At 61.0% G+C, this 22,881-nt stretch overlaps 1 protein-coding gene across 8 annotated transcripts; it reads left to right on the top strand.

Moving 5' to 3' along the window:
• The first annotated feature begins 700 nt into the window (after positions 1-700).
• Positions 701-21,496, top strand: SMARCC2 (SWI/SNF related, matrix associated, actin dependent regulator of chromatin subfamily c member 2). 8 transcript variants are annotated; one of them, XM_038378203.2, is made up of 29 exons: positions 701-854; positions 4,434-4,553; positions 4,943-5,028; positions 5,767-5,848; positions 5,948-6,040; positions 6,208-6,277; positions 7,106-7,175; positions 7,554-7,629; positions 8,024-8,155; positions 9,495-9,610; positions 9,814-9,938; positions 10,304-10,363; positions 10,696-10,733; positions 11,228-11,358; positions 11,439-11,510; positions 12,145-12,258; positions 12,521-12,674; positions 13,013-13,105; positions 13,702-13,818; positions 13,901-13,963; positions 14,052-14,310; positions 14,784-14,945; positions 15,908-15,972; positions 16,283-16,412; positions 16,859-17,019; positions 17,459-17,593; positions 18,159-18,513; positions 20,203-20,634; positions 21,029-21,496. In XM_038378203.2, the coding sequence occupies exons 1-29, from the start codon at positions 744-746 to the stop codon at positions 21,097-21,099; spliced, it is 3,693 nt and encodes a 1,230-aa protein (XP_038234131.1). In that variant the 5' UTR covers positions 701-743; the 3' UTR covers positions 21,100-21,496. The 8 variants fall into 8 exon arrangements, with proteins under 8 accessions (XP_038234131.1, XP_043362441.1, XP_038234129.1 ...); XM_043506506.1 differs by having other exon boundaries at positions 14,784-15,131; positions 20,203-20,286; XM_038378201.2 differs by having other exon boundaries at positions 14,784-15,131.
• The last annotated feature ends 1,385 nt before the right edge of the window (positions 21,497-22,881 follow it).

The raw sequence follows: 22,881 nt of genomic DNA, 5'->3' as shown, positions 1-22,881 counted from the left end.
CCCACCCCGCGGCGCCTGCCCCGCCCCTCCCGGCCCCGACCTCGCCCAGTGAGGCCCCGCCCCGGGCCCCTCTGGCCCCGTCCCTCACCCCCCGGGACCTGCCTTGTCCCCTCTGCCCCCCCCGCCCCATAGCTCCCCAAAGCCCCCCGTACCCCACAGAACCTCCCCCGTCGCCTGTGCCCCCCACAGCCGCCTCTGCCCCAGAGCTCCCCATGCCCCCCCGCGCCCCATAGCCCCGGCGGCCCCCTCCCCCGGGACCCACATCGCCCCGCCCCCTGCCCCATAGCCCCGGCGGCCCCCTGCCCCGGGACCCACATCGCCCCGCCCCCTGCCCCATAGCCCCGGCGGCCCCCTCCCCCGGGACCCACATCGCCCCGCCCCCTGCCCCATAGCCCCAGGACCCACATCGCCCCGCCCCCTGCCCCATAGCCCCGGCGGCCCCCCCCCCGGGACCCACATCGCCCCGCCCCCTGCCCCATAGCCCCAGGACCCACATCGCCCCGCCCCCTGCCCCATAGCCCCGGCGGCCCCCTGCCCCGGGACCCACATCGCCCCGCCCCCTGCCCCATAGCCCCAGGACCCACATCGCCCCGCCCCCTGCCCCATAGCCCGGCGGCCCCCTCCCCCGGACCCACATCGCCCCGCCCCCTGCCCCATAGCCCGGCGGCCCCCTGCCCCGCGCCCCGCTCGGGCCCGGCGGGGCGGGCGGCGGCCGGCAGGGGGCGCTGCGCGGCGGCGGGAAGATGGCGGTGCGGAAGAAGGACGGCGGCCCCAACGTCAAGTACTACGAGGCCGCGGACACCGTGAGCCAGTTCGACAGCGCGCGGCTCTGGCTGGGCAAGAACTACAAGAAGGTACCGGCCCCCCCGGCCCCCCCCCGCCCCGGCCGCCGCCCCCCCGGGCCCGGGCCCCTCGGCTCGCCCCCCCCCCACGCCGCCCGCCCGTGACCTCCGCCGCCCCGCCCCCGGCTCCCCCCGGCCCCTGGGGCCCCGCCCATCGGCCCCCCTGACAGCCCCCCCCCCGCACGGCCAGCCCCGGCCCTGACCCCTGCACCCCCGCAGTGCCCCCCCTCCCCATGCCCCACCGACCCCCACACCAAATGCAGCCGTCAGCCCCCCATGGCGCCCCGCTCAGGGCCCACCTCCCGCTGGCATCTCCCCCACGGACCCCTGAGCCCCACTGGCCCCCGTCAGCCCCCCAGATCCCACTGAATCCCCCCTGTGCCCCGTGCTCCAGTCACCCCTCCCGTTCCCCCATTCGGTCCCTTCCCCCCCTCACCCATCGCAGCCCTCTCTCTAGCTGCTCAGGGCCCCCCGTCCTGGCCCTACCTCCCCCTCATCCACCCCCTTCAGCCCCACTGACCCCTCCCTCACTTCCTACCCCCATCCCAGCTCCTCCATTTAATCCCCCTCCCCACGCCCCAGCTCAGCAGAGGCCTTGCAAGGGTTTGGGGGCTGCTCTAATTCGCACAGAGACCATCCTCTTCATGAAGGGGGTTTCTTCCCCACCCAACCGCATCTGCCCTGGGAAGGGGCTCCGGGTCCCCCTTAACCTCCTGCCCTGTCCCCTGGTCTTAGGGGCACAACAGCTGCTCTTTCGTTCAAAGCCCCCCTGGTCCCTGCCCCGTGCGCTGAGGTTCCCGCCAGGCTCCCACAATGAAATGCTCCATTTCCCGTCCCTGCCGAGGGGAGACCCTGCCCAGCAGCTGACAACGTCCCGTCTCCGCTCGGATCCGTCCCCATCTTTCGCCCAAGTGCCTCTGCCCGGACAAAGGCCGGCCTGTCTCCCGAGAAGCTGAAAATGGAGCGAAAGTTACCGAGAGAAAAGGCCCCCTATGGCTCGGGATCACGCGTCCCTGGCGAAGCCCCCAGTAACTCTGCCCAGGAGCTGCAGCGGATCCAGGCTGCGAGGAGCCTTCTCCTTGTAGGGGCAGCTTTCGTGTTCTGATAAATCAGCCACCTGCTCTGCTGCTACAGCATAGGGCCCGTGGGCTGGGTCCTGCTGGCCCCACTGCCTCTTCCAGCCCCCCGTGTCCCGGGCCAGCCGCTGTCATGCAAACAGCACGGGGCTGAGGTTCCCAGGCTGTTACCTTTGACCTTCTGAGTGTAGCGAGTGGCTGAGTCACCAGACAGCTCCTGGGTCTGGAGTGACAGGCTGTGACCTGACGGCACCGCTCCCTGGGAATTAGCCTTCTCCCACCCCCACAGGGTTGAATTACTGCCAGAAGCTGGGACTGGCCGACAGGATCACTGGCTAATTGCCCTGTTCTGTTCACTCCCTCAAGCACCTGGCACCGGCCGCTGTCAAAGAGTGGATACTGGGCTGGATGGACCGTTCCTCTGCCCCAGTGTGGCCGTTCCTATGTCCTTCGCTCCCCTCCCTAGCTACCTTCAGCTAAAAGCTCCATCCTCTGAGCTGCGATGAGTGTGGCTGCATGCCGGGCCACCCCCCCGAATAGCATCTCTCCTCTCCTGGCTTGTGGAAGGTGCCAATTGGGTGAAATGCCCATCTCCTCAGGCTTGTCCCACTAGCTACCGCCCCATGGGGCATTTGCTTTGGGTCACCCCCGAGTTTGAGACAAACATAGCGTATTGGTATGGATTATCGTGGTAACCCAAATGACAGCAGGGCGCTGTCAGGCTGGGTGCGGGACAGACACGTGGCGAGACAGTCGCTGTCCCGAGGAGCTTACAGTCGTCACAGGCAGGGGGAGGAGTGGGAGGAGAAAGGGGCCCAGAGAAAGGTGAAGTAAAGGCCATTCTGCAGGCCAGGGGCAGAAGCTAATTCCTGTCCGCTGCCCTGCCCACCGGCGCCCCTCGTCCTCAGGGAACAAACCTTTGCAGAGTGCTTTGGAGATGGAAGGGCCGATATAATTGGCTTGTTTGTTTCTTGTGAGTCTGCGTTCCTGTACGGACACGGGGACCATGCACCCGCTGCTGCCTCTGTTAAAAACAGAAATGTGCACAGGCTAACAAAGGTCACCTCTGAGGAGAGGACGGATCACAGTGAGCGCCCCCCTCAGGTTCTCCCCACCTGCTGGGGCTATGCTGGGGGTCCCTGGGAGCAGCGTGGGTGAGGGTTTCATAGGACACACCTCTTCTCCCTAGGGTTAAGATGCCTTGCATTTGCCCCAGCTGAATCAAAGGAAGCTGCTGGTGGTCAGGGCTTGAGATGGGATATAGGTCTAGAAGGATGTAGACCTGTCCAATATAGGGATTAGGACCCAGGTCCTCAAGGGTATTTAGGTGCCAAACTGAGATGTTAGCAGCCCTGCAAAACCCAGCGCATCTGGTTCCTGTAAAATTAGGCCACTGAGCACAGGCCACCGAGAGAGCAGAAAGAACAGAGCAGTTCGTCCTCGTGCGGGGACGTGATAGACGAATGGGCTAGACTAAGATCGAGTGGATGCCTCTCTCCTCCCTCTCGTGTTTGGACAAGAGCTGGGGGATGGGGGAGTCATCCAGTGAAACCAAAGCAACGCATTTGAAAGTGGTGGACAGAAATATTTTTACTCATAAGGCATGATTAGCCTGGGGAACTCCATGCCACAAGGTCTCATGGAGGCCAAGAGCTTAGCAGGTTTTCTTTTTCTGTTCCTTGGCTATTGAGCACATCCACAGCTCTATTAGTAGGACAAAAGGGGCCACAAAACTTCCTACTGCAAGGATAACCAGTCTTGGACTGGCAGGGGCTGGGAGAAAACATCCCTCACAGGCCGTATTCCATGACTGGACACAAAAAGTCTCTCTCATCTGTTTTCTGGAGCACTTTGTATTGCCGCTACTGGAGAGGGGATACTGGAGGGACTGGCCCGCTCTGGCAGTGCCAATGTTCCCAAGAGCTGCCCCTGTTCATTGCCAATCACGTTAATGGGCTGAGGGAGATCGGTTCTTATGTGCCGGGCTGAGGGAGATCGGTTCTTATGTGCCTGGCAGACTTGTCCCCATTGCAGAAGGGTTGTGCCAGGTGGCCTGGTGGAAGGGGCACTGGACTGTGACTTGGGAGACCTGCACGCTGGCCCTAGCTCTGCCACTGACCAGCTGTGAGACCTTGGACAAGTCACTTTCCCTCTCAGGGCCTCTGTTTCCCTTCCTTGCCTTTGTCTATTTCGATTGGGCGTTCTTCAGAGTAGGGGGTGTCGGTTACGATATGTCTGTACAGCACCCAGCAGAACAGGGCCTGGTTGGGGTTTGGGTCTCTAGGCACTAGGGAATGGCAAATAAAACACAAATGCAGGTTGCCAGCTGCGAGAAAGGAGACAGACAACCTGAGCACCGGGCATAGCTTTGCCTGGCTCATTGTCACTGACCTGCCTCCTTCTTCTAAGGGAAGAGCCTGTGTGTCCAGGCCAGCCAGGAGACAGGGAGTCAGGACTCCTGGGGCCTGTTCGGTGTGTTACAGCCCTGCTCCGTCCTCTCTCGCTCTTCCCACAGTACATCCAGGCAGAGCCTCCTACCAACAAGTCCCTCTCCAGCCTGGTGGTGCAGCTGCTGCAGTTCCAGGAGGAGGTTTTCGGCAAACATGTCAGCAATGCGCCGCTCACCAAGCTGCCGGTGAGTGCCGCCACCCGGCCGAGCCATACGGGACGGAGGGGGGACGGCCCTTAACAGAGCAACCCGTCCGCTCTCACACCCAGAGGGGAGCTGCCTGGGCAAGAGACAACCTGGCATACGGATTGGTGATTGGGTATTTCTGCGGGTGAAATCCATGCCAGCTGAGACCATGCTCCGCCCGACGCTGGTCCCAGAGAGGTGCTGCCTGTCCTGTTACCCAGTGGGAGGTGCTGGGATGGGGGCTGGATTGTCAGTGTGCCTTGGAAGTGCCACCTGTGGCTCGGAGAGAGACAGCTTGTGCCCTTTAACCCCTTGCTGGCTGTCCGCTGGCCGTCGTCTTCTCTGTCGGCTCAGCCTCTCTCCTGTCTTCCCCTCCCCTTCTATTGCAGATAAAATGTTTCTTGGATTTCAAAGCGGGCGGCTCCCTGTGCCACATCCTCGCCGCAGCCTATAAATTCAAGAGTGACCAAGGATGGTGAGATGCCCTCTTCCCCTCCCGATCGTCTCATGTCTCGCTCGGGGTAGGGGGTGGGCAGGTCCCCCCAGGTTCCCTGCGCACAAGCAGATGCACCTTGCTGGGGCAGTGCTGCCCGTGGCTCTCGAATCTGCATTATGGACCTTCAAGGACCGTAGAGGGGCCAGACTTTGTTCTTGTAAACCTGGGGGTCAAACCAGCCTAGGCGGTGTCTATGGGAGGGGGTGCAGCTCTTGGCTCCCAGCTCCAATTCTGGTGGGGGACGTGGATTTGGGGAGGGGATTCAGTAACGAGCTGCGGTTCATGGTGCCCCCTCCCCAGGCTGACTGAAGGAACGAGTCTTCTCGGAGGGGGTGGTTTGGCTGGCCGGCCCCTAGCGGTGGGGTGGGTGCAATAGGACCCAACATGCTGCAGTGAGGTGGGCAAGTACCCAGTCCATTGCCCACTCCCAAGTACCCGTCGCCACACTAAGCTGGTGCCAGGCCATGCATGCAGGCAAGGGCTCTCACCTCAAGTCAAAGGAAGGATCCTGAGGATCCAGCACCAGCGAGCAGTGCACTGTCCCCTCCCAGGGACCAAAGAGCCCTTTTATGGCGCCTCCATGTGGCTTGGGCTCAGGTGTTGGATCCAGGCAGGCTGCCCTCTCCCCGCCCCGGGCCAAGGCAGGGTTGGAAGGGTGGCTGATCCAGGAGGCGTGAGCTGTGGCTTTCATGAGAGTCGCTCTTTTCTTCCAATAAGGCGGCGTTTCGATTTCCAGAATCCTTCGCGGATGGATCGCAACGTGGAGATGTTCATGACCATCGAGAAATCCTTGGTGCAGGTAACCGGCCTGGTCGCCCCCTTCCCCTCCATTTGAGTCGCTCCTTGTCCCCCAGCCCTGCCTGGCACTCACTGCTCTTCTTCCCTCTTCCTTCTGCAGAACAACTGCCTGGCCCGGCCTAACATCTTCCTGCACCAGGAGATCGAACCCAAACTGCTGGGCAAGCTGAAGGACATTATCAAGCGGCACCAGGTAGGTGGGAGCCCGCGGGGCTAGTTCCGTGCCAGGTGGAGGCTGGCACGTCATGGGCGCTCCTGCGTCATCCACCCAGGGATGGGCATCTCTGTCACCGGGGTGCTGGAAGCGCCAAGCCAGGCCCAGCTCCGTGCCTCTGATGTGCTCCTTTGATCTTCTCGCAGGGGACGGTCATCGAGGATCGGAACAACGCCTCCCATGTCGTCTTCCCGGTCCCCGGCAACCTGGAGGAGGGTGAGGCGGCAGCATGTGCGACCAGGCTGGGGGAGTCTGGATCTAATTCAGCTCCCAAAGGCTCCCATTGGCTTCTTTGGGGTCTGGCTCGGGCCGTGTGGGTGTCAGAGGCTAGCACTGATAGCTGAGCGTGAACCTCCTTTCTGAGTCGGAGGGGCTCCGTCTGCAGGGGGGCAGCTGCCTGACTCTGGGGCACAAAGCAGGGTCGGACCCACTGCCAGGCTGCATGCAGGGAACGGGACCCTACGGGGATTTGCTCTTGGGAGAGAAACGACCTAGAGACCTGTAGGAAAAGGGCTGGCGATGAACCGTGAAGCCAGGAGCTTGTGCTAGCAAAGGGAGAGCAGCTGGGCTGATACGGTGAGTGGGAGCAGATGGTTCTTTAATGGCAGCTCTCTCCCCTCAGTGTTGGCACTGAACTACGTGCCCTAGTGGGGTGCCAGGGGGTCTGTGCTGCTAGAGACGCCATCTCTCAGACGCGGGCTGACCATGCCTGATCACTGAGGAGCCGAGGTGTAGGGTCTGGCAGGGTAATTCAGTTTTGCCTCCGTGAATTGCCCCGGCACTTTCCGTTGGCTACATGACCCTGCTGGCGGTGGTGGGGAAGGTGGCTGCTCTGTCTATAGCCCTTACCCCCGTGGGCTGACGGACAGGCGTGTGTCTAGAGGAAAGAGAGAAGGCAGAAGTCTTAGAATGATTATACAGGAGCTGGAAGCATCCAGGAGGCGTTGATTTGGTGCTGGAGCTGTGCCCCTGGGCTGCCTCTGGGACCCCAGAGGTCCCTCTGTCTCTCATCCCGCAACTCTCTCCCCTCTGTGTCTCTCATAGAAGAATGGGTTCGACCTGTCATGAAGAGAGACAAGCAGGTCCTTCTGCACTGGGGCTACTTCCCGGACAGGTGAGTGGGAGACGAAGGGGAGCGGGCCCCAGGCCTTGCAGTGCTGGGTGCACCTTCAAGAGACCCCGTCAGCCTGGCTGCAGCCCCGGGATGCAGAACTGGGTTCACATGTTCTCGTTCAATTCAAGTGCTTCAATCTTTGTGTGGCCCCCTTCCTCCCCTCTGCGGTTGGGCACAGGAGCCCCCATAGGTGCGTCCTGCACCGCGTCTCTCACAGAGCAAAGGGCTGATCAGCTGCCCTGTGCCAGGGGCCACTGTGGGGAGCTGCATGTGAACCCCTCCAGCACTTGGGGCAGGCCTGCCAAGGGGTTCCGCGTGGGATGGGGTGGGGAGACTCAGCCTCCTCCCCGCCCACTCCCTGTGTTCCTTCCCCCACAGCTACGACACCTGGATCCCCGCGAGTGAAATCGAAGCTTCTGTCGAGGATGCGCCAACCCCGGAGAAGCCCCGGAAGGTAATGGGGCTCCCTTGCTGGGACTTGTGTAAACCAAACTGGGGCTGGCTCACGGCTGGCGTCGGTGGGCCAGTGGGCTCTGGGCCTTGACCCTGACTTCTCACTGTGTTGACGTCAGCGGATCCCTGCACACACCTGTGCTCTTAGCGTGTTCAAGCTGGTTGCTCTGCAGTGGCCTCCTAATGGAACCTCATTAACCCTCCCCCAGTTCATGTGCAGTTGATTCGGGATGTCTTAATTGCCCCCTCCCCCGAATGCATGGGATCTCCACTACGCTTTCGGGGGGTTCGTTCTGTTCCCCATAGCACCATTCGGTGCTGAGGGGAATGATCCTTCCCTTCCCCCTCCCCCATGTCACTCACCCTCCGGAGCCGGGCCCTTCCCACCCCTGCAGGTCCACGCCAAGTGGATTCTCGACACGGACACCTTCAACGAGTGGATGAACGAGGAAGACTATGAGGTGACTGACGAGAAGAGCCCTGTCTCCCGCAGGAAGAAAATCTCCGCCAAGACGCTCACTGATGAAGTAAGATACTAGCTGAGTTCTGTTCCCAGCTCTGGGAGGGAAGTGGGGGCTAGTGGTTAGAGCAGGAAGGCTGGCAGCCAGGACTCCTGGGTTCTGTTCCCAGCTCTGGGAGGGGGGAGAGGGCTAGTGCAGGGGTTCTCAACCTTTTTGGACGACTCTCCGCCTTTCAGAGTCTGATTTGTCTTGCGGACCCCAAGTTTTGCCTTCCTTAAAGACGACTTGCTTACTTTTGTAGGGTTTTTTTGTCTGATTTTGTGTCACAGCTGCACTGTTACTGAACAATGGCTGACTCAGTTTTGCCATATAATTCTAAAATACATCCACTGGGATATAAACACTGTACTGGCATTTCAGTGTACGGTACACTGAGCAGTATCAACAAGTCATTGTCTGTATGAAATCGACTTCGCTGGGGCTTTTTATGTTGCCTGTTGTAAAACTAGGCTAATATCTAGATGAGTTGATGTGCCCCCTGGAAGACCTCTGTGTACCCCCAGGGGCACATGGACCCCGGGCTGAGAACCACTGCCCTAATGGAAAGAGTAGACAAGTGGATGTCAGGACTCCTGGGTTCTATTCCTGTCACTGAGTCAGTATGTGGACTAGGACATCTCCCCAGTATCCGTTCTAAGAGGCCTGAATGTCAGTGTACATACCTAGGAACAAAGAGTGCTGGGTAATGCGATCCTGGGATGCTTGAATGGGATCTCGAGTAGGAACAGAGAGGTTCTTTTCCCTCTGTATCTGGCAGTGGTGCAGCCACTGCTGGAATCCCATGTCCAGTTCTGGGGTCCACCGTTCAAGAAGGATGTTGCCAAAATTGCAGAGGGTTCCGAGAAATCCACCGGAACGGTTTAAAGGGTTAGAAAACCTGCCTTGTAGCGAGGGACCCAAGGAGCTCGTTCTATTTAGCTGAACAAAGATGTGGTTAAGAGACGACTTGATCCCCGTCTGTATGTACCTTCGTGAGGAAGAACTGTTGGATAATGGGCTCGTCGGTCGAGCCGTGAGAGGTCTCACGCGATCCGATGGCTGGAAGTGGAGCTAGCCAGTTCTGCCCGGAATTAAGGCACTAGATGATCACAGTGATCCCTTCTGGCCTTGGAATCTATGAATCGCTCTAGTCTGTGCCTCGGTTTCTCCACCTGTGGGAGGGAGGCAGCCGCTGCCTGCATCCCGGGGCACGTGCTAGGCTTTGCAAGCCATTGGGGGCCCTGGGGTGTGGTACCCCCTTACAAAGCCAAGCGAGGGCAAATAAATGGGTGGGGGAAGGGTAGATGGAACCAGGCCGCCCTCTGGCCCGAGCGGCGTGCGGATGAGCTTGTCTGTGTCCTGCCAGGTGAACAGCCCCGACTCGGACCGGCGCGACAAGAAGGGCGGGAACTACAAAAAGAGAAAGCGCTCGCCCTCGCCATCCCCGACCCCAGAGGCCAAGAAGAAGAACGCCAAGAAAGGGTGAGACCGGCGCCCGACCCCCCTTGGGGATTCTGCTGGGGAAGGGGCGGAGGGGGGCAGAGCCTCTCCCCATGGTTGTTGGTTCGGCAGGCAGCACCCACCCCAGGGCTGGTGAGCGTGGAGCGGGCTGCACCGTAGCACGCTGTCCGGTGCCCACTGCAGCCATCGGCAACGGGGCATGTTGGGTTTCTCCTCCCCTGCAGCCCGTCGACCCCGTACACCAAGTCCAAGCGCGGGCACCGCGAGGAAGAGCAGGAGGATCTGACGAAGGACATGGACGAGCCCTCCCCTGTCCCCAACGTGGAGGAGGTCACGCTGCCCAAAACAGGTCTGGGCAGCGGCCCCGCACGGAGCCTGAGAGCGCTCCCAGGGGGAGAGGCTGGGAGCTTCCCCATAAGGCTCGTGCTCCTGCCTCGCCCCTTACAGTGCCCCCTCTGGGTGGAGGATGGGACTGGGGTAAATGAGATCACCCCACATAGCCCCCATTCCCACCCTGCACCCCACAGCGCCCCTGCTGGCAGAAGCTGAGGCTGGAATAGCCAGGGCTCCTGTGTCATGCTGTGTAGCGCCCTCTTCTGGGAGAGGCTGGGTCTGGAGTAGCCAGGAGCGTTTTCTGGCTGGGCCCAGGGCGGGCAGAGTCTCCCCAAGATCAGGGGGCTCCCAGTAAAGCCTTTCCCCTTCTCCCTGGTACAGTGAACACCAAGAAGGACTCGGAGTCTGCGCCCGTGAAGGGGGGCACCATGACTGACCTGGGTAAGGACCCCCTGAGCATCCTCACCTCTATTAGCAAGGAGACGTGGCCCCGGCCACTTCCATCTGAAGCCCCTGGCGGACGCCCTGCGGTGAGCATGGAGGGACGCTCCCAGGCGCTGGTGGGCTTGCTCCTGCCAATCCAGGGCAATGTCTCGTTCCCTGCCCCGAGGGGTGACGGTGGCAGGCAGAATGAGCTCCGTACTGCAGCCTGGCTGCGTCTGTCCCCGGCTGGGCGCCGTAGGAGGGAGGCCGGTGGTCCAGGGTGGGTGTGTTTCTTTCCCCCGCTTGGCCCGGGCTCTTCAGATTGCTGTTCTATCTCCCTTCCCTTCCAGACGAGCAGGAGGATGAGAGCATGGAGACCGCCGGCAAGGTGAGACTGACTGGCAGGGGCAGCAGCTTCACCCTCTCCGCTGCCCCGTTCTCACCACAGCCTCTGCCCTGCACCCCCTTCTGCCCTCCTCTGTCCGACCAAGGTTGGCCCTGGCATACGCCGCAGCACCCGTCCCCTCCTCCACTTTCAAACACCCCCGCACCCCCTTCGAAACACTCCTTACCCCCAGCCACCTCCCAGGGGACGTTGCTGGACTTGCCTGTGCCCCAGTGGTGGCACCTGGAGCTCTCTGGGTCCCTGCTGCGGCACCTGGGTCACAAGGCACCCCGCAGGGCTCTGGGGCTCTCCAAGCGAGAACCCTGGTTCGGCTGAGTCTCTGAAGTCCCTTTGCTGGTGCCCTGCTGGGTGAGAGCTCCACTCCCGGAGCCCGAGGACCGCGCTGGGCTAGCCCTGGTGGAGTTGCTGCGGGGGTGGTAGGGCAGGGGTGAGCGTGTGGGGCGCCCCCCCGCCCACCTGCAGCTGTCTGGTTCCAGGATGAGGAGGAAAACAGTGCAGGGAACAAAGGGGAACAGGCCAAGAACCCCGACCTGCATGAGGACAATGTGACGGAGCAGACACACCACATTATCATCCCCAGCTACGCCGCCTGGTTCGACTACAACAGGTACTGGGGGAGCCTCTCCCCGCCACCCCCTGTTCTGAGAGCTGTGGCTCTAACTCCCCTGCCCTGTGCTTCTCCCGCAGCGTCCACGCCATCGAGCGCAGAGCCCTGCCCGAGTTCTTCAACGGCAAGAACAAATCCAAGACCCCCGAAATGTAAGGCTGCTCCCCCTGCCCCATCCGTTAAGCCCCCTGCGTCAGTGCTTGGTGCGTGGCAAAACGCCGAGGGATGGTCTATTGCGGGGAGAGGGGAGTAGCTCTAGGCTGGGGGTGGGTTTGATTTCTGGGGCTGTGGAAGTGAGGGGCTGAGCGTGCTGGGCGAGCCGGCACCGGATGGAGCATTGCATGTTGGGATCTGCAATCCCCATAGGCCCCCGAGCCCTGTGAAAGCTGCAGGCGTTGGCGCTTTCCAGGCAGCTGACGTGAAACTTAGGAGCCTGCTGTAGAAACTGGTGGGTGGGGAGAGAACTGGGAGTCTTGCTTCTGTTCCTGGCTCTTGGTTAGAGCTGTGGGGGGCGGGGCTAAGGACCCAGGACTCCTGGGTCCTATTCTGTGTCACTTACTCGCTTTGTGACCTTGGTTGAGTCACATTGCCTTTGTGCCTCAGTTTCCCCCTCTGTTGAGTGGGGGGGGGAATAGTGATACTGACCAACCGCATGAGTTTGAGATGACACCTCCCCCTCCCCCCCACCAGTGTGAAATCTGTTACTGAGCCCTATGGGTTCTGAATGCAGAACAATGCCGGGGCTCCAACCCGCCCCGGCTCGTGCTAACCCTTCCCTCTCCCTAGATATCTGGCTTATCGCAACTTCATGATCGACACCTACCGGCTGAATCCCCAGGAGTACCTGACCTCGACCGCCTGCCGCCGGAACCTGGCCGGGGATGTCTGCGCCATCATGCGGTGGGTTGGGCAGCAGAGCGACCCCCAGGCCGGGGTGGGGACTAGCACACACCAGGGCTGAGGCATGTTTGTGGGGGGAGTGAGCTGGCCCCGGATCAAGCTCTGGTCTCCGGGCCTGACCGCCTGGCCCAGCCCCCTTCACACAGAGGAGAGAGGCCTGGAAAAAGTTGTGCTTGCAAGATGTCCATCTCTCCCACCAGGGCCACGCAGCTGGGGGCTGATCATGGTGCTGGGGCCGGGTCTAACCTGCTGCTTTCTGCAGGGTCCACGCCTTCCTGGAGCAGTGGGGGCTGATTAACTACCAGGTGGATGCGGAGAGCCGGCCAACCCCTATGGGACCCCCCCCTACATCACACTTCCACGTCCTAGCTGACACCCCCTCGGGGCTGGTGCCGCTGCAGCCCAAGACACCGCAGGTAGGGCAAGAGAGCAAACAGGATGAAATCAGCCTGGCTGGGAGTCTGGGCACCCTGCCCCTGGAATCTGTCCCCCTTTGGAGGGGGTGGCTTATCCCTTCCTGCCCTTCCCCCCCTTCGGGGTCAGGGAGACCCGTGCGCTGACCCCGTCAGGTCTGGTTCTGCGGCTTTGCTGTGCTCTGCTAAGGGCCTGCAGCCAGCTGGCCCCTCTGTGTATGGGCGGGAGCGCCTCCCACTGGGGCAGGAGAGCATTGATCTGTGGGATATGCTTCGCCCCTCCGTCCCTGTCTGAGCTGGGGAGTGGGCGTGCTCATTGCAACCTTGTCTGTCCCCCCCAGGGTCGCCAGAGTGACAGTGACACAAAGGCCGGGCGCAAGAGCAAGGAAATCGAGGACCTGGTCCCGGAGGCGGTGAAAGCGAAGCCTGAGCTGGTAGGTGGGCTCCTGGGAAACGTCCTCGCAGCCTGCTCTGGGGGGAGATGGCAAGAGGCCCCGTGGGGGTGCTGGCAGGAGCGCCTCAGCAGGGGGCATCTGGATTCCTCACCACGTCCTGGAGAGCTGCGGAACTCACCGCCGCAGGAGGCTGCGGAGTTCGACTGCGGCTGAGTTTGGCGGGGGGTTGACAATGGTGGTGGAGAGGTTGGGGATCATCAGGCTTCAGGGGCTGAGCTGAATTTCTGCTCCTGGACAGCCCAGCAGGGGAAAGCAGAGAGGGATATTTGCCTCTCTCTCCCAAGCATTGGCCTGCTCCTGGTGCAGGATTGTAAACTGGAGTGGGTGAGGCTTGGCTGACAGGACCTTCCAAGGCCTGGAGCTGGAACCCCGATCAGGGCCCACAGCGCCCGGCTTAGAGCAAACCCTAAGCCTCTGCCCCTGACCCTGGGAGTGGCAGCAATACGGGGCAGAGTCAGAGATCCTTGGCCCATGGGCTGAGCCTCGGGAGTCAGCTGCCAGGTGGGAGTGGGGCCAAGAGGCTGGCACAGGAGGGCTAGCAGTGGCTCACCGCCCCCCTCTCCTCCCCGCAGCAGACCTCGGCCTCCCAGCAGATGCTCAGCTTCCCTGACAAGGGCAAGGAGAAGCCGACGGACCTGCAGAATTTCGGGCTGCGCACGGACATGTACACCAAAAAGAACGTCCCTTCCAAGGTAGGCGCGGGCAGCGGGCGGCTCCCCGCCCCCAGGGCCTGGCGTCGCCCGCTCTGACCCTCGCCGTCTCTTCTCCCCGCAGAGCAAAGCTGCCGCCAGTGCCACCCGGGAGTGGACGGAGCAGGAGACACTGCTGCTGCTGGAGGTGAGAGGGGAGGGCTCTCGGCGGGTCCCCCTGGTGCTGGGCGGGCATCGGCCAAGCCGCCCCTCTGGCTCCCTGTCTCCCCCTGCAGGCCCTGGAGATGTACAAGGACGACTGGAACAAGGTGTCGGAGCACGTGGGCAGCCGCACCCAGGACGAGTGTATCCTCCACTTCCTGCGCCTGCCCATCGAGGACCCCTACCTGGAGGACTCGGAGGCATCGCTCGGGCCCCTGGCCTACCAGCCCATCCCCTTCAGCCAGTCGGGCAACCCCGTCATGAGCACTGTGGCCTTCCTGGCTTCCGTTGTGGACCCCCGCGTGGCCTCTGCAGCAGCCAAGTCAGCTCTCGGTAATGCCCATCCCCACTCTGGGGGTGAAGCAGCTGGCCCGGCCCGCGGGTCAGTCCCAACCACGCTGACTTAGCCAGGCGACATGACCGAGTCCCGGGCACTCTGATCACCCGAGAGCCCTGGAGCCACCCTCTCGGACCCATGCCCAGCAGGTTCACCAGCTTGCGCTCAGCAGAGCTGTCCCCTGCTCCCGAGGGTCCAGTCTCTTGCTCCTGGCGGTGCTGCAGCAGCTGCCCCAGTCCCAAGGAGATGCTGGTGGGGCAGGGGGAACATCCACAGGCTTAGAATAGCGTCCAGTCCATTATCCTAGCACCCAGTCCGCCGGGCAGGGCACGTCTCCCTTACCCGGCCCGTACCCTCCTGGCCTTTCCAGATGCTCCCGTCCCTGGAGACCCCAGGGCACAGGGGGAATGGAAGGAGGGCAATGGCAGGGGTGCGCTCCGGTGAGCTGACCCGGGGCTGTGCTCGGCAGAGGAGTTCTCCAAGATGAAGGAGGAGGTGCCCACGGCGCTGGTGGAAGCTCACGTCCGCAAGGTGGAGGAGGCGGCCAAGGTTACGGGCAAGGCCGACCCGGCCTTCGGGCTGGAGAGCAGCGGGATCGCGGGGACCACGTCTGATGATCCGGAGAGAATAGGTGAGGGGGGCGAGCGAGGCTCCTTCCGCGCCTTGGCCCGTGAGGCGCCCGCCATCTCGCCCCCGTCGGACGCTGCTCCGGGCGCGGCGAGTAGGAAGGGTAATGAGCGAAGAGGGGAGGAGCCACAGGAGACCAGAGCTGGCCTGGCCTCCGGTCTGGAGCTCACCCTCAATCGGCTGGCTCAGGGTAAGGGACCCCGTCGTCACCACACCTCCCTCCCCCCATGTGCACGTGAGAACCCCAGTGGGACCCAATGGTGGGGTCAGGATCCGGCCATGGGGCCTTTCCCCTCTAGGGGGCACCAGCTCCAATCTGCCCCCTGGCACGAGGGACTGGCTGGCACGGGGGATGGGGACATGGGGCCTTTCCCTTCTAGGGGGTGCCGGTTCCGATCTGGCTACCGGGCATGGGGATGCGCTGGCTCCAGGCAGTCAGGGAGTGGGCTACGGGGGCCTTTTCCCTCTCAGCAAACCTGGCCCAGGATGGAGAGTGGCTGGAATCATCCCCGTCTGTGGACCGTTCTGGGTACATCTCCACTGCAAGGAAGGCCTGTGTCAGCAAGTCGACTGACTCCGGCTTGCATGCCGGGGCTCCAAGCAGCCATGGAGATGTTCCCCTCTGGGCCGGAGCTTGGTCTGTGAGCCCCTTGCTGGGGTTGGGAGCCCGAGACGAGTCTGCGCTGCTGGTTTTAGCCCCGGCGCGAGCCCAGCTGAGACTTGCTGCTGGGTAGTGCGGTGTGTCCTCTGTGAAATGAGTTGGCTGGGTCTCGGTCCAACAGCATCACCAAATCCGCCCCTGGCCTGAAGGCACGCCAGAGCTGTGCGCCATTGCCCCAAGTGGCCCCATGCCCTTTAGCGCATCCCCTCCCCCCTCCATTGTTGTACCTGTCATTGCTGGGGGGTGGGGGGAGCCCTGCGTTCACGCTCTGACTGGGCCATCTCTGTCCGCCCCCCACACCCCAGAGGAGAGCAGCGCTGACGAGACGCGGGCCGAAACTCAGCCGGCGGAAGAGAAGAAGGAGCTGAAGGTACAGAGGGAAGGGAGGAGAAGCGTGACCCCATCCTGCACTTTGCAGGGGAGCAGAGCTGCGGGGGGGAGAGTGGGATGGGGCAGAGTGAATCACTGGGGTCGCAGATTTTCCCCCCCTCACCCCTTCATGCCAGTGGCCTCTCCGTACAGGGCTGGTCCTGTCTGGCCTGGGGGGGCTCTGCCTGCAGCGGGGCGGCTGCGCCCAGGAGGGCTGGGGTGGGGGGAGCTCTCGTTCTGTTGGGGCAGATCGGAGGGCACTTTTTCCCGGGACCTTTGCATCGGTCCCATCCCTCCCCTTGTCCGTCCAGGAGCCCCGGGAAGGAGCCATGGAGGAGGAAGTGAAGGAGAAACTGGGCGAAGCACCCAAGAAAGAGGAGGAGAAAGGCAAAGAGGGCAACAGCGAGAAGGAGTTGGAGAAGGGTGACGGGGACAGCATGGGTGAGCGCCGCAAGGCCGGGAAGAGCAGGAGGCGAAGGCACCAGCTGGGGGCCGAATTCCAGTCTCGAGGGGGGATGGGTCCTGCCCAGGTAGCAGTCTCTGCTCAGGAGAGGCCAGTGCTGAAGTACCAACGGGGCAGGGGGCTGCGAGTCAGGATGGAGGGGCACAGGCAGAGCTGTGGGCTGGGGGTTGCCCAGGACTGGAGTAGCAGGGGCTGCGAGTCGGGATTGAGGAGCACCGGCAGAGCCGGGGGAGCAGAGTTTGCATATGGCTGCTATGGCAGTGAGGTGGATTTTCCCCCTTTCCTCCCCCCATCTCAGTGGTGCCAGCCCCTTCCCTGGTTTTCCCCAGGGCCAAACCTACATTTCCCTTCCCCTCCCCCAAGCAGACCTATCTCCACTCGCCCGGCCCTCATTCCCCACCCATCTCTCTCTCCTTGTCCCCAGCCGAGAAGGAGAAGGAGCCCAAGGAGGGCCAGGAGGAGGTGTCCAAGGACCTGGCGGAGGCAGAGAGTGAGAGGAAGACCAAGGTGGAGCGCGACATCGGCGAAGGGAACCTGTCCACCGCGGCTGCTGCCGCTCTGGCTGCTGCTGCCGTGAAGGCCAAGGTGAGGGGCTAGGACCAGCCACGCCCCTGGTCTGATCCCAGCGCCCCCTGGACAGGGCTGAGCTGGACCCCATTTCTATAACCACTAGACCCCACTCCCCTTCCAGAGCCAGGAGAGAACCCAGGAGTCTTGGCTCCCAGCCCCCACTGCTCTAACCCACAAGACCCCCCCCCTTCCCCTCCCCTCGGCGGGATAGAACCCAGGAGTTTTGGCTCCCAGCCCCCACTGCTCTAACCAGTAGCTCCCCCTCTGAATCCCGGGGGGTGGATGAGCCCCAGGAAAGCATCCAGGCTCCCCCCATCCCAGTGGCTTCCTTCCTTCCTGTCCATGGCTCGGAAATGCCCCACAGTCGTTCCTCTGCTGCCCTAGTGGAGGTTCTGAGCTGTGTCGTGCCAGAGCCCTAACCCGCCCCGTCCGTCCCCTCCTCTGCCCTGCGCAGCACCTGGCCGCAGTGGAGGAGCGTAAGATCAAGTCCCTGGTGGCCCTGCTGGTGGAGACCCAGATGAAGAAGCTGGAGATCAAGCTGCGACACTTTGAGGAGCTGGAGACCATCATGGACCGGGAGCGCGAGGCAGTGAGTGCGGCCCCGGAGTGCACGGATTGCTTTGCTCCTTCCACCCCACACAGAACTAGCTTCACCTAGCGCTGGGGTGGGGCATGACAGCTGTTTGTTCACTCACTCACCGCTGAAATGCAGCCACATCTGGGGTGGCTGTTTAAACAATCACACATCTGCGTGGCATGACACTTTAGGTTAGGAAGTGAAGAAAGAATCCGTGTTGAAGGACTTTTAGTGGAGGTCCTAGCAGATGGGGCTTGAGGGAGGGATCTGACTCTGTCAACTGCAGTACAAGCGTCTGCCTATGCCCTGGTGATGGCCAAAGTGACTCCAGAGTCTGGGGCGGAGCCCCCGACCAGCCTGTTCCAATCTGGGGCCTGGTGACCATGGAAGTGGGGGGCAAGAGAGTGGGGCTGGGGTGGTGGGGGGAGAGCCTGGATTGGGCAGAGTAAAGGGGGAGATCCCGATGACAGAAGGATCCATACAGGGCATTGCAGCCAAGGGGGGTGGCTGGGGAGGCTGTCCAGGGCAGTGCCACACTCAGCCTGGCCCGAGTGACCGGCTGGTGCCCTCTCTGCAGCTGGAGTACCAGAGGCAGCAGCTCCTGGCAGACCGACAGGCCTTCCACATGGAGCAGCTGAAGTACGCCGAGATGCGCGCCCGGCAGCAGCACTTCCAGCAGATGCACCAGCAGCAGCAGCAGCCTCCGCCCCTCCCGCCTGGCTCCCAGCCCATCCCGCCCTCCGGGGCTCCCTTGGCCCCAGCCGCCCACTCCATGCCTGTGGCCCAGGCCCCGGGGGCGCCGACCACGGCCAGCCTTGTGGCCCAGCCCAGCCTGGCTCAAACGGAACAGATCGGCCAGGCGGTGCCGGCCGTGCCGGGGGCTCAGCACACCGTACCGGCTCAGCAGGGACAGAGCCCTGCCGGCTCTCACGGTAAGTGGCCTCCCAGGCTGGCAGCCAGCCAGAAACCAGGGCCTGTGGGACCACCGTGCCCCCTTTGACCGTCTGACTCAGGGTCCTTCCACCCTGCTCTGTTAGTGCCAAGCAGCCCCTTCAGACTCCGCACTCACCCAGCCAGTAGCATGTGAAGGCACACCCGGCGTTACAGCTCTCACACCAAATCCCCACCGTCTACCTGGTTGGTATCAGCTCATTCATCAGTTCACTGCTTTGTCAAAGGACAGTGGCCAGGCGCCCGCCTTGTAACCTGAGCAGATTCACCAAGTGCTTTAGACGAAGACAAAACGTTACAATAAGTCGATTAACTACAGAAAGGTCGATTTGAAGTGATTTGTCAGCGCTAGGCCCGGAGGTGGGAGTTGGTTACATAAGAAATAATGGGTAAAAATCGCAGTCTAAATCCTGAACTTTATCCGACCAGGCAAGATCTGAATCAAGCTGCTTTTCTCGCCCCACTGGGCACTGGGAGCAAATCTCGGTTCTTAACACACAGGCTGAATTCCCTGCTCCACCCGGAACCAGCCCCCCCCGCAGTTCGAAACCTCTTCTTCCAAACATTCTCGCCTTCAGCACGGGGGGAGGAGAGAGGTGGACTCATGATGCCACAGTCCCTTATTTTATACACTCAGTTCACATGCTGGGAAGATGCTGGCTCAGAGATGGACTCAAGCATCCCTGTTTCATCACTTCCTCCTCCGTGGTCCCTGGCGTGTGGCACCTGAGCAGTTGTCTCTTGTTAAATTGTAAATCTCTTGTTTCCAATCCCTTGCTCGTCAGTGGCAGCTGATGGTCACTTAACACCCTACTGGGTGTGGGCCACCTGCCTTGTTGCCTCTGGGGAACCAGCTGTGGGCATCTCCCAGACCCACAGCGTATTTCAGTAACAACTAGGAAGCGAAATCTCATAACTCCCTGTACAATGGGGATGTACCTACTGTGAGAACGAGGAGATTCAGCAAGTCCTGACTTTTCAAAGGATACCTTAGAAGGCATCCTGTGTATGAAATACCACAGTGGTTCTCAAACTGTGGGTCGGGACCCTGTTTTAATGGGGGCACCAGGGCTGATTTAGACTTGGTGGGGCCCAGGGCTGAAGCCCTGGTATCGGGACTCAGGTTACAGGCTCCCTGCCTGGGGCTGAAGCTCAGGTGGTAAGGGTTGGGCTTTCCACACACACACACACACACACACACGCGCGCGCGCACGCGCCAGGACTCGGGCAGGCTCAGGCTTCGGTCCCCCTCCTGGGGTCGTGCAGTGATGTTTGTTGTCAGAAGGGGGTTGCAGTGAAGTTTGAGTACCCCTATATCACAATCAGAGAGCAGTGGTGAATACGTGGGTACAGGTGCTATTTTGAGGTACAGGATGTTACCCCTGAGACTTGGGGGTGCCAGCCCCAAAGGGCCGGCGCTAGGAGATGGCGGGCACTTCCTGCTGACCCTAAGCCTCCCACCCACCCCACCCCACCTTCCAGCAAGAGGGCCAGGAGTGACCCCTGACTTATGCTCAGCCCCGTGAGGGATCGGACGATGAATCTGCCTTGGGGGGGTGGCGCCAGCCATGGAAGAGGATTGTAAAGGGTCAGGACTGTACTAGGGGCCCCCCCCCATCACCCTTTGCCATGTGTAATCCTATATTGCTGGTTTCTGTCGCTTTCTCCAGCCCAGCCTCCGTTCCCCGGCCAGCAGCCCTCCTCTCAGATGCTCCCCGGGACGGTTGGAGTGAGCACTCATCCCGGCGTGCCCGGTAATCTCCCGGCAGCTCTGCCTTTCGGAATGCCTCCATCCATCCCATTTAGCATGGCTAGTAACGTAGCAGACTCCATCAGTATTAACCTCCCTGCTAACACGCCCGCTCATCCACTGCATGGCAACCTCCCATGCGGCATGCTGGCTGGGGGCGCCCTGGCCCCGCCTAACCTGCCCGTCACCGTGTCTAGCGCGATGCACCCTAGCATGCTGACGACCAACGGACCGCCGCTCACCGCGCCCACCTTGCCTCATGTCTCAGGACTGGCCTCGGCAGCTGCCCAAAGCCCAGCCATTGTGGCAGCCATGCAGGGCAGTCTCCTTCCAAACGCCGCCCTGGCACCAGGTGAGACTCCGCAGAAGGGCAGGGGGGGCTAAGGCGCCGAGCGATGCCACTGTCTGCCCCCAGCTGGGCTCAGGCCTTGGCTGTTCGGTGGCTCCCTCCGCAGGGCAGGGTCGGGGGGCGCTGTGGGCCAGGAAGCCTGCCTGGCCTCTTCCCAGCTCTGTGCCCGTGAATACCTGCAGCACCCGTTGAAATTGAGGGGGAGCTGCAGGCCCCGCTGTCCGCCTGCCCCTACCCATTCTGCCGGCTGGAGAGGGAGGTGAGGACCCCTGGCTATTCACCTCCATCCCCTCCTTGTGACCTGGGCCAGGTGCAGGCTGGAGGGCTGTGGGTCCCCCCCTCCCCCTCCCCGCTATCCAAAGTTAGGGCACTGCAACCTGTCAATTCTCTCCTGCAGACCAGGGCCCCCCTCTGCAGACGGATCCCATCGCACCCAGCACGGCCACCCCGGTCCCGCCCACGCAGTGAGGCTGCTCCGCCCACCGCCTGGAGGTGCCACCCGACAGGACAGAATCTTTCGCAACCTGTAAAACCTGCCTGGGATTGTTGGGGAGGGAGGGGGGGATTTCGTTGGTTTCAAAAAACACATTGATCATGGGGTTAAAAAGGTATCGCCCATGTTCAGCCCCCAGTCCTGCTGTGTCTGTCTGTCCTGCCCCTCGCCGCCACCACCCCTGGGCTTTTTTGTATCTGATCGTCCCGAGACTTTTATTTAAAGGCGCTGAGAACCAGCTCGGAAAGTGCCAAGGGGCCTGTTGGGGCGGAGGTGATGGCTATTTATGGAAGGCTCTGAGTTTACCCAGTTCCTGGGCATTTAACGCTCTCCTGTCTCTCTTTTTTTTTAATAATAAAAATAAAATAAAAATTCCAAGTTTCCCGGGGTGGGAAGAAGCGGCACCGTGTGGGGGATCTGTCTGCCCGGGACAGGGAGGGATAGATGGAGTTCCCTGTCCCATCCATGCAATGTCCCTTTGGGGCATGTGGCTTATGTGTCCCTGTTTGTTGGGCGTGCAGAAAGCAGGATTCACCCTCCAGGCTCCCACCCCCTTTCCCAAAGCAAATGTGACTTCAGGGGATGATCCCCCTGGAGTTGGAGGTCATGGGAGGGACCCACTTGTGCTCAGTGACCTTTCTACTGTGGTGACTTCTTGGTTGTTAATTCTTCCTGAGCCTTTTATCCCAGTGGATCCTAGTTCTATGGACTTTGGGTGTCTTGGTGAGCCTAAAACAACGTAACAATTGGGAGGACTGGGAGAGAACCTAAATATCCCCTGGTCTGCCCTCTACCATTGAGCTGATGGAAACAACAAGGAGTCCGGTGGCATCTTAAAGACTAACAGATTTATTTGGGCATAAGCTTTCATGGGTATAAAAACCCACTTCTTCAGATGCATGGAGTGAAAATTAGAGATACAGGCATAAATATACTGACACATGAAGTGAAGGGAGTTACCTTACAAATGGAGAACGAGTGTTGACAAGGCCAATTCGTTCAGGGTGGATATGGTCCACTCCCAATAATTGATGAGATGTCAATATCAAGAGAGGGAAAGTTGCTTTTGTAGTGAGCTGGTCACTCCCAGTCCCTATTCAAGCCCAAATTAATGGTGTTAAGTTTACAAATGAATTGTAGTTGTGCAGTTTCTCTTTGAAGTTTGTTTTTGAGAGTTGTTTTTGTTGAAGGATGTGTACTTTTAAATCTGTTACTGAGTGTCCAGGGAGATTGAAGTGTTCTACTGGCTTTTGTATGTTACCATTCCTGATGTCTGATTTGTTCTTGTACATAGAGACTGTTTGGTTTGGCCGTTGTACATGGCAGAGGGGCATTACTGGCACATGATGGCATACATCACATTGGTAGATGTGCAGGTGAATGAGCCCCTGAGTGTGTGGTTGGGCCCTGTGTTGGTGTCACTAAATAGATATGGGGACGGAGTTGGCAACGAGGTTTGCTACAGGGATTGGTTCCTGGGTTAGTGTTTCTGTGGTGTGTAGTTGCTGGTGAGTATTCGCTTCAGGTGGGGGGCTGTTTGTAAGCGAGGACTGGCCTGTCTCCCAAGGTCTGTGAGAATGAGGGATCGTTTTCCAGGATAAGTTGTAGGTCCTCAATAATGCGCTGGAGAGGCGTTAGGTGGGGGCTGTAGGTGATGGCCAGTGGCGTTCTGTTACTTTCTTTGTTGGGCCTGTTCTGTAGTAGGTGACTTCTGGGTACCCATCTCGCTCTGTCATTGTTTTCTCACTTCCCTAGGT

The sequence above is a fragment of the Dermochelys coriacea genome, chromosome 20, assembly GCF_009764565.3.
Source record: "Dermochelys coriacea isolate rDerCor1 chromosome 20, rDerCor1.pri.v4, whole genome shotgun sequence".
In the NCBI taxonomy this organism is placed as follows: Eukaryota; Metazoa; Chordata; order Testudines; family Dermochelyidae; genus Dermochelys; species Dermochelys coriacea.
This window is presented reverse-complemented; position numbering and strand designations above follow the sequence as displayed.

Bases quoted from the DNA above. Each gene is read 5' to 3' on its own strand.
- SMARCC2 (XM_038378200.2), top strand. From the start codon at position 744: ATGGCGGTGCGGAAGAAGGACGGCGGCCCCAACGTCAAGTACTACGAG. The intron at 7,630-8,023 runs GTAATGGGGCTC...CCACCCCTGCAG, and splicing joins CCCCGGAGAAGCCCCGGAAG to GTCCACGCCAAGTGGATTCT. The intron at 13,819-13,900 runs GTAGGCGCGGGC...TTCTCCCCGCAG, and splicing joins AAAAGAACGTCCCTTCCAAG to AGCAAAGCTGCCGCCAGTGC.